This window comes from Ceratina calcarata, unplaced genomic scaffold, assembly GCF_001652005.2.
Source record: "Ceratina calcarata isolate Rehan_Ccalc_2016 unplaced genomic scaffold, ASM165200v1 scaffold453.2, whole genome shotgun sequence".
Taxonomy (NCBI): domain Eukaryota; kingdom Metazoa; phylum Arthropoda; class Insecta; order Hymenoptera; family Apidae; genus Ceratina; species Ceratina calcarata.
This window is the reverse complement of record NW_017169258.1, coordinates 48,318-59,433: the sequence shown is the minus strand read 5'-3', so window position 1 is coordinate 59,433 and position 11,116 is coordinate 48,318. Positions and strand designations below refer to the sequence as shown.

At 37.0% G+C, this 11,116-nt stretch overlaps 1 protein-coding gene across 1 annotated transcript in view; it reads right to left on the bottom strand.

Annotated features, from left to right (window-relative positions):
- kar (monocarboxylate transporter 10-like protein kar) overlaps window positions 1–9,628 on the bottom strand; it is a 13,847-nt gene extending 4,219 nt beyond the window's left edge. The window contains exons 1-7 of the mRNA XM_026815487.1: window positions 8,889–9,628; window positions 5,341–5,810; window positions 2,640–2,791; window positions 2,039–2,312; window positions 1,745–1,880; window positions 957–1,122; window positions 111–357 (exon numbers count right to left, since the gene is read on the bottom strand). Of these exons, the coding sequence (XP_026671288.1) occupies window positions 111–357; window positions 957–1,122; window positions 1,745–1,880; window positions 2,039–2,312; window positions 2,640–2,791; window positions 5,341–5,785 (1,420 nt within the window). The 5' untranslated portion in view covers window positions 5,786–5,810; window positions 8,889–9,628. The remainder of the gene's footprint in view (window positions 1–110; window positions 358–956; window positions 1,123–1,744; window positions 1,881–2,038; window positions 2,313–2,639; window positions 2,792–5,340; window positions 5,811–8,888) is intronic.
- Between the last annotated feature and the right edge of the window lie 1,488 nt (window positions 9,629–11,116).

The following is an 11,116-nucleotide window of genomic DNA, read 5'->3' as shown; positions in this document are numbered from 1 at the left end:
AGAATTATACGATTAATATTACAATTTTATTCATAAGATAAACTATTCGACTTGTAAATGCGAAGTTTGAGTAAAAGGTGATTAGTATATAAATTAACTGATTCACTTACCCGTCTGGTCGTATAGAAGACCAGCAATGGGCGGACCCACGGTCAAAGGTACGGAGCACATGCCTAATAAGAACCCGATGGCTTGAGTTGCTCCTTCTCGACCGCAAATGTCGAATGCGATCGGGCCTAAAAGGGATATGAAGCACCCATCGAACAGACCCATTGCGAGGGAAATGATGAGCAACACCAGGAACGAGGGTGTAACAGGCAGAAGCATCGTAAGAATGCCGATGCTGAAGAATGATATCTGAAACAAAAAAGAAGCGAAATTTCATTTAAAGAGAATTTAAATACTAATTATGCAGGTTCGCTTCCAACGCGCTAAATAATCTAACAAAGAATTTCCGCGTGTACCCTACACAAATGTTTTCCAACTTTTTACATCTACACGCAAGATAATTACAAGCAAGTTAATTAAACTTTTAATAAATAAACATCTATATATAAAAGAATGAACTTTAAACAGAATAATTAAACATGTAATCAACGAAAATTACACGGTTTCATTTCAACAAGGAATTTAATATTATTTAATTAAATATAATATTAAAGTTTCCTTTCCAAAATAAAAAGCTGCTTTATCCAAACTGTTTGAAACATTAAATAAATATTGAAACTGTATCAATTAATAAACAATTAATAATTTTCGTCCATTATACTTTATAAAGTGTCCTACAAAACTTCGATGTTCTGTACAGTTAACATTTTCCCCCTACTTTTCCTAACTACAAAGGTAACTAACACGTTTATTGCACAAAACAATTGTTTTTAAAAGTCTACCTACATTTTATCACAAAAATTCCAATGTTAATTGAATTTCACTTAAAAATTAGATTCTAGACTTACTTGTTGCAACAGAACTCTGTTCACCCTCGGCAGGTCGGCGATGTAGCCAAACACCAGTCGACCGACACCGGAAGTGATACCTATACACATGATCGGCAGCTTACCGTCCGCGTCTTTGAACACCGTCTCCACGAATTTACCGATGTGAACGTACGGTACGAAATACCTGAAACCAACGTAGATGTTAATTTAAAAAAGTGTCACTTAACACTCAAACCGTTTTTCGCACACACATGCGCGCGCGCTATTTTCACTGCAAGCGATACGACTTGGATTACACGCCCCCGTAACCCGACGAGTCCTCAAGGAACGAGTTCTGCTTTCGCGAGACTTTCCCGGCTGGTTTCGTATTACAACTGGTTGTAATCGCTTCCGCGTCGACCGAAACTACTTCAACCCTTCCGCGATCAAAGTACAAATCTTTTAAGAACGTTTAAGTTCTGTTTGTTCTAAACAACTCTAAAATGTCGTTACGGATTTTTTATATTAAAAGACGGTCTGCCCTGCGCCAAGTCAAATAAAAAAGCCATTTATTTTTATTGAAGCTAATATATTCCTACAAAATGCTTTTTCGAAGCGAGGGAAAAAACGCGTATTGGAAATGGCGTTACGATTATTCAATTTGAGCATTTACATTGCCCCACTGATCTCGAAATTGTTAACTCGATGGTTTTCGACATCAATTCATGCGTTGATAATTAAAACGCACGGTTTCACAATCGAATAAAAAAAAAAAGAGTGACTGAAACCGCAGCTAGCGTTACAAACGAAATGATGATTATACTAACCCGAAGAGTGCGAGAGGGATGGAGCTGGCCCACACCACGTATCGTTTTCTCCTCCAGATAGAAACGTTCACCATTTGCTTTACACAAGACTTAAAAGTCGATTTGGATTTTAATTGATCTCGCGGTGCCGTGTTTGCTAAAACAATTATAATAAAAGAAGAGTTACAATCAAATCGCTTCGATATCAAATAATCTATTAAAAATATACTCCAAGATGAAATAGCATTAGCCAAATCAATTTTGATCTTTAAATCCAATACCAACAATTAAAAAGATTAAAGGAGTATGGCTTACAAGGAATGGGCTTGAAGAGAATGGCGCAAGCCATAACGGTCGCAGTCAGGAGAGCCAGAAACCTAAGCGTTCCCTCCAGGCCGAAAGATCGAAGTATGACTTCCATCAGATACGGCATAAGTATCGTGAATATGGAGCTTCCAGCAGTGACGATCCCATTGACCAGGCCTAAGTATTTCTTAAAGTAATGGCCCAGGATCGCCAGGCTCGGTGTGTAGGCAAGGCTCGCGCCGAGCCCGTACATGACGCCGTATGTCAGATAAAGTAACGATACCTGAAGCACGAAATAACTCGAAGCAATTACGACAACAGTAGTTACAATCCCATCGACTTTGTTTAGGCTTGTTCTTTCGATCGCTTGACATTATTCTAGCCGCGTTAACCTTGTGTTACTAATTACAATAAGGGAATTATCCGCCGGGAATGTAACGTGCAAAATTGAATTATAAGATCGCCGATGTTCAACTAATTCACACACAACGAACAGAGAAATTAAAATACAGGGACAGAAGACAAAATTCATTACAAATAGAGAAATAATGATTGGAATCAAATTTGTTAATTGATAAAAATAATTAAAAAAAAAAAAACGGTTATTTACCTTGCTAGAAAATATCGAGGAGAGAAGCATACCACCGGACGCAAGAGCACCACCCAAAAATGTGGTCATCTGAATCCCAATTTTATCGGTGAGAATCCCAGAAATTGGCGATAAAAAGAACGTGGTACCGATGGTTAACGACCCTACTAAGGCTGAAACAAAAGCACGAATGCTTTCGCCAAATTCTGACAATTTCGACAAAAGCCAATTTTGAGGATTCTACTGTCTATGCGAATATTTGCCCATTCTCTACTGCCGGCATTGTGTAGAACCGCAGTGAAACTTCTATTATTATACGACTGTCCCGGGAACTTTTATCTCTACGTACTTTTTAACGCAAGATTTCTTTGTACACCTTTTCATCTTTTTGATGATTCCTTCATCCTTATTCACATGTACTGCATATTGCACACGCTATACGTTGAATATACGTGTGTAACTTTATTTGCGAAGAGTGACGTCGAAAAGAAACGGTGTATGGGGAGTTACTAAAAGGGCTTAATAGAATATTCAGATAACAGAACGTTCGGCAACAAAATATTCGGTCAATGAAAATTCACATAACAGAAGTACCATCATACAACCGATATTCAACGAACCGTTCACTTTGATCTTGATATTGCCTGCTCCTGACGTACTATTAATCCTTATTCAAAATGCACCATCAGTCAAATAATTCCGTCGAATAAATATTATCAGATATTGTATAAAATGAAATAAAGGGGATGAATCGATTTCATAAAAGGTGTACTATAATACGGAATTCAAATTGAATGGTATGATGTCAATTAATCATAGATTGAACACGCATAATAATTGTAAATGTACTGATAATAAGAGCAAAAGGCCGTTCAGAGTTCGTTTTATTTAAGCAAAGATCTAGTTCCAGTTTAAATAGTATACTACCCCTAGATTAATATTATTTGACCCTCGTTGCTATTAATGTTCATGTAATTGTCGATTAATTCAGATCCAGGTTGTCCAGGGCATTGACTCCGTGAATGATTAGCCTGATCGATCCGTTTAATTGATACGCTGCCCAAAGTAATTATACTATGTCTCGCTTAACTAATGATTAAGTCTTAGGATACGTCAACGCGTGTACTAGACTTACGTATAATTAATTTTGAGCATCGAATTCAGGTCACGGACAAATTAACGAATAGATTATGCGATATGTCGTTCGCATTCTTATCAAAATGTTCATTGATCAACTCATGCTTGAGATACCACGATCGTTACTATATCCTCCACGCTGGATTTTATCCTTGCCTTCAATTTGTGATGTCAACCAAACGTAATTCAGTTCTAATATCTTCATTTTCTGATTAAACATATCAAGCGTAAAACGTAGGTGTATTTAACACGTGTCTCGTTGATCTTTTTAAACATTGATTGTTTTCTATTCAGTAGGGTGAAACGACGTGGAAATGCAGGGAGAAAAGTTAAATGAATGAAACCTAGACGGTTCAACGATCTGCCAGTAAAACTAGATTACGTACTATCGTTATAAAAATTGCATACAAAAAATAATAAGATAGCACGGTTCATCGCTTCTACTGAGCGACTGCTTCACACAAATATGGATTGTTTGCAGTAGAGGTGAAGAGACACGCTTTCTCGCAACAGTATGAACTTTCAAATAAATTACTCAAGCTACATGTCTCTTATACATATATTATACTTTAATTGTATTGCGATAACTCTCGATTACCGATATTGCTTCAAAACAATTACAAATTCAGCTGAACATTTTCTAGGATAAACAACGTAAACCTTCGCCCCTGGTTTCTGAAATCTATTCTGCAAATCGTAATTAGGTACGATATTCCAAACATAATCTTATCGTTTCGACCATTCTAATGTAATACGGTCACAAATAGATACGTACATATCAATGAAGGGTAATCTTTCAGAGACAATTTCCATATTCAAATAAAACGATTCGTAAATATACTAGCATAAGAACAGTGAAAATAGTTCTTTCCTATTTTTCCTTATTATAAAAGAAGGAATTCTTCATATCACTTCTCTCAAGTTTGGAATTATTATTATATACTTCATTTTTTATTTGAATTTAAATTGCACAATTAATAAATAACTCCGTGAACTTACGGACGTCAGTGTACATACATACACACATGTATGTAACATGTATCTCAAATTATATATTAAATTCCTTATCAGGAAGACAGTGAGACATGTCGAAGGACGGTCACTGTTTGAATATCCTTAGTTATGCAACTATTACCTCTTTCCTTTTTTAAATAACACACCGACAGAATTGAGCAGATAAAATAACAGCTGCAACTCGTTTATCATTTCTTCTCTCATAATCTGAGTACGAACACGTCCGAATGTTTTATCTAATCCGAATTCTTAACCACATGTAAATCACGATACGATTCGTTTCGGTACAAATATTTCAATTTTTACCTGTCTATATAATCAACATTTATACAGACATTTATTGAACTATATTTGAAATAGTTTAATGATAAAAAGTAACTAATAGTTGTATCCTTTTTTGATAGCTAAATTATTAATACCTAAAAACTGCGCATTATATACATTTATAAGGATTTTCCTAATAACTCTTCTACTTCTAATCTATAACGACAATGCTACACTAAAAGCTTTCTACATCATGCGGTCTATCTCTCAATCTCAGCATCAATTATCGAAAAATCTGTGAACTCACCCGCCTTGGAGGAGGCCGCCGTTTCCCCAGACTCCAGCAGCCTCTTCTGCAGTTCGAGGTAGATCAACGAGTACGTGTTGATAACGCTGAAGAGAACACCGTTGATGATGAAACTGCCTATCATTATCATCCATGCCCGGAGCCCGCCATCCGGCGGTACGATCGCGTTAGGTTCGTCGACTTCCGGGTCCTTCCTTGCGTTCACCCGATCCTCCTCATCCTTATCTGACTTCTTCGGCTTCGCGACTGATACATCGATTTTCACCGACGAGCTCCTGGCACCGGTTTCTAGCAACGGGTTACCCTCCGTGCTCGAGCTCGTGCTACTCTCCTCGGTTCGTTGGATCTCCTGCGTCTCCTCGTTCAACCGTCGTCGATCGACGGCCACCTCATTGCCATCACCCATCGGACTCTGCTTCGACTCTGTGTTCTCTGCGATCGTCATCCTTCGATTGATTCCAGCCGATGTTCTACGGAAATGAGGAAAAAAGAATTATTCCCGTTGAAAGAAAATAATAAATGTCTTCTTATCTGATTGGAATTAATGGAATTGAAAATGAAACGCGAAAGACTCGTCTCCTAACGAAGAGAATGATTTTTGATTGAAAGAAAACAGAAGACGACTTCTCATCTGATTCGAGATAATTTATTACTTATTGTTCAACGCAATCTAGGAACTCGTAGATAATTTTAATTACCAGAGCATTTTTTTCCCAAAGATAATAAATTAATTTGCATGCACGGCGATAATAATTTTGGAATTTCACGATATACAGAGTTTTGCAGTGAACCTTGACAATCGCGTAATTAATTATGAAAGTACTCTTGTTGTCGCTGAATTATCACCTCGCTACCAGAGACTACGTCAAAAGCACGTGTCGACGCGTGCAAGTTATGGCATTTAATCTTAAATATTTCCTCGATTATTTTGGCCTTACATGACTGCGAAATATATCCTCGCTAAATATTAAATCCTATGTCGAATCAGATTTTAAATAATAAAAATTTATTAAACTGATATTAATGATGTACTCCGATTGTTTGACATATTACTGAAAATTGATGTTGTTATCAGTATGACAGTCATAACTTTGCAAGTAAGTACAGTCCATTTTTCATAAAACAGAGAAGGATAGAGAATGAAACGATGATGTTGTATCTTAAGCCACATATGCAGAGTATTAAATAATTCGCACGGCTTATCACGTGTTGATAAATGTGCATCAAACGCGCTCGCATACACACATTCGTACTATACTAATATAAGCGCGATGACATAAAAACCACGTGAGCCAAAGTAACATTATCAGTAGTTTGCATCAGGAAATAGATTCGCGTTCGGAAAGAATTGTAGGACAATAAGATAAGGGGAAAAAAAAAAGATGATTTTAAAATATTTGTCCAGAGAAATGGTAGAAAGTCGCGATTACGTTTCGCGTGACGGTTAATGGAGCATGATCACTCCCAATCTGCATGTGAATGCAATTTGCCTTGATGTCTTCCTTACATATCAGATGCGTACACACGTTATCTCACGCCGCGAACCAGTAATGATTAATGAAGAATTAAAAGCAGGCTTAAAAACGTGGCAAACGACGCAGGAGTCGGACCGCGGTGGACAACGTACAGCGAGTGATAACGAAGTGTCAAAGCACTTTCTAAGAACATTCAACGGTCGAAAGCTGGTTGTATTTGTATTCTAATTTGTAATGATCAAAAGTGGCGCGTTTACACGCGCCCAATTAATTCGAAACGTAAAAGCCGAGCGCGCACCTTTATACTCGCATTCAAACGAAACGGTTCATTGACTTGTATATTTTTCTTCAATTTCCACCAAATTTCGCTCGGTTCAAGCATGGACTCCGTTCATTTATATTTATCCCCGGCGGTTGATTCGACTGGGCTGTAAATGATCGAATTTAAATCCACTTGCGATGATAAGGAAGATCAAAGCGTTGGACATCCGGAATGAATTTAAATTAAATAGTCGATTCAGTTTGAAGAAAAGCGACGGAGTAACGATAGCACAATGAAGAATGCATAAGAGGAAGATAGGGGAAGAAGATTGCGTACGAAGAAACGAAGAATTCTTCAAACGGGGCGGGTAAGACAATCGGTGTATAAATTCTAATTATGAACCGGCGGCAGCGTGATGCTGAAGAGGCTGAAGAACGAACCACGTTCGTTCCTCGTTCACACCGTCCGAGTTTTGTTACCCGGATTAGTAAATTTCAGAAGATTATTCTTGTGTTGACTGGCGGAACTTGGAATGTAAATCTGCAACTATGAAACTACTCGGTAAATTTTCGAGCACGTACAAGCACGTCGCAAGACGCTCCCATCCTGCATAAAGTAAACGAAATTATCCTCATTACCATTTTCATTTCATTAATGAAACAAATTCCGTAGAATATATTTACAATTTGAGAGAGCCAGTTTTTACAATCTCATCCCGGACGTAAAATGATAACCATCGATATTTAATTGGAGCAATAGTGGGAAATTCAATTAAACTGATATAGAAGTTATTTTAGGAACGCGCTTTATCAACGAAACATTTGTATTATTTGTTAAAATCTACGCGTTTTAACCTTGACATTAATCTGTATTCGAATTGAGTGGATCGAGCAAAGTCGGTAAATCATGCTTCGACTCCCGAGTCGATTAATCACCGATTAACCTTCTCACACGTCGCATGCCGAGAGCCGGGAGTATCATTGATAACAGACCTCTTACCTCCACGAGAGAGGTACAAGTTCAATGATAACGCTAAAGAGAGATTAATTTGATTTAAATCAAAATCTATTCAAATCGCAATATAAAAATTAAAACAACTCAATACTTCACNAATAATTGATTATTTTTTATATCACACACCAGGATTGCTGAAATCACATCGAGCATGCAATACAATTTGCTGACATATGATTAACTATCACGTCATTGCCAGTCACGAATTCAAAGGTATAAACATAAACGTTGATCGTCAGTCGACGAGTTAGCACAGCCACAAAAAAAATCAAAAAAGATGTCCGTAATGAAAATATAGTGGCAATGGCAGTGCACGTAGGAGCCTACTACTGAGCTATCGTAACGCTATATCGGAGTGACACGTGCGTGGCTTTGTAGATAAGCAGAGAAAGAGCACGTAGAATTGAAACCGAGAAGAAAAACGATTATAAAAAATCGTCTAACGATTGAAATGAAAGTTAGTTTTCCTCTAACAACGCTGTGGAGATTTGCGTTAATCTAATCGATCTATTCGCGTTTAGTCTCTGTCAACACTATCGACCGTAGTTCGTCGCGTGGAGGAGGCGACCACTGACTCGACCAAGTGAATCATCGCCGAAAAATGAGCAGCTCCTCCGTCGTGGGAGTTCACGGCCGCCGTGTTCTCCTATTCTTTAATTTCGTAGAAGCAGCACGAGTACAAGCGAACCGGAATAGAAAAGACGAGGTCTAGCGTCAGGCGGGAAGAACAACGAGGAAAGAGGAACAAGAAGAAGAAATAACAGTAGCAGATAGAAGATTCGCAGTGAAATTTTTACCAGTTTCGTTAGGTCCTCCACGACGAAGACACAAATAAACGCGTATCCGCCGCGTCTTCCCCGTCGGCGACTGTTTACTGGTTCCTCTTCACGATCTCTCCACGATCCGATCCGACCGACGACAGGGTCGGGCATAAACTGAAGTGATCAGCGTTATTAGCCGGCGACTGAACGAGAGGTCGAAAGTTCCGCGTTAAGAAGAGAGAACTAACGCGCGTAGTAACGAGCGAGCGAACGCGAAAGCGAAGAAGAAAGAGAGTACACGGCTATACACATTATCTGTCTACTAACGCACAACATATGCGTGTTTATGTACGTACATACACGGCCGACCATGCGACTTCGGCGTATGTACTACTAAATGATTTTCTCGTTCCCTGCACTACACGCGAGTGTCCGATCCGATATTTCCCGCTGTCTAAACAGACTCCGCGTATCGCTGATCGAGATCCACGCCCTTGCACGTTGACAAGACGGTGGAATTATTAAACGTCGCCGCCGCCGGTGCAGCTCGACTGCCGTTTTTAGGCGCCATTCATTCCATCGAAATTGATGAAAATAAAACTTCGAATACTAGTTCAATATTTAATTATGAAGCAATTTCATTAGTTCAACAAAACAGAGGAGTAAAAAGTAAAATGATGATTGCAATAGATTAATGCTAACAGAATATTCATAATTTAATAGTTGAGATCTATAAGAAGTCTTATTTATTTATACTATTTTTCAAACGATTTGTAATTTCTACTTTCAATAGAATACACGTAGCAATGAATTCCAGACTAAGGAGGACATACCAGCGAGTAGCAGCTTAACATGTTTCCGTATTGCATCAGCAAATTAAAGTGTCAGCTCTAAACGAGGCTGTTGACATACAATAGTTATTAAAAAATTGGCAATGTAATAGTGAAATAAAATTAAATAAAAACTGTTGAGGCTACACGGAATTATTTCGGATAAAGCACAAGAATGCAAACGATTTCTTACGATAATATACCACATGTACGGTTTAAATTATATCCTACAGGAATATGTGTGTTCTACATACATACATAATACGTATCAGTATATCTGAGAAGATTATATGTCCGGCTTTACCACAATCGCAAGTTACTCGCTAAAGGATATTCTTTCTGCGTCACTATATTCAACTATCTTCGTCCATAATAAATTATAGCAAACAGTCTATCTTTAATCAGTTGGTAGTTCCCACTTCGATACGTGAATACAAAACTGTCCTGGGAAATGCGTAGAGCACATAGTACATAAATTTTTTAATGTGCTTTTCAAATACTCTATACGTAAAATTCATGCATTGAACCATGCACAATTACAAATAAGTGCAGAAAAGAAAAGAAAAATTCGAATGGCCTCAATAAATAAATAAAAAATACTACAAATTATTGTGATAAGTGCACGATGAATAATTCATAAAGGAAAACAGAATTCTTAAAAGGAAGGGGGCGAGTTCGATTTATAATACATGTTCAGAGCATGAGAAGTCATAAAACTATATAAAAATCGTAATACAATTTATTTAAATATAAAATCTGTAATTTAATCATTCTTATGATAACTTAACTGTAATAATAAATTTTATATATGATAATATATACAATAATCATATGATATGGACATGGCTAGAAAAATAATATATTATATACCTTATGAATTTGTTTCTATAATACGACTTAAGACTAATGTAATATGTTGATAAGAACTTTCCATGTATGCACTTATTTGAACTCTATATACGTACTTTATCTTACAAACTATTGTATTAGTATTAAATTTACGTAAAGCATTATCACACTTCATTCTGTTATTGACATTTAACTGATTCAACTATTAGAGCTTAATAGCATTGCAGCATTCGAAAAATCATTATGCCTATACCAATTCATAATATTATTATGTTTAGCTTTCCTGTTACGTATGATGATAAAATTATTATGAAACAGAGTTCCAAGTGTTAATATTTCCTTATCGCATTAACAGAAATCTATGAGATAAACCTTCTGTGTTTCTGTGACTAAGCAATTGCACATACATGTCATCTTAACACTTTTTAATGAATTACTTTAGTTTTCAATTTCTATTTTGTAATTTTTTTGATATATCAAGAAATAAATCTTATGTAACAATTAAATAGCGACACAGAAGGTTTAGGTACATGAAAATGACAGTTAAATTAAAAGTATGAATGGTCCGACGTACTTAATAATGAC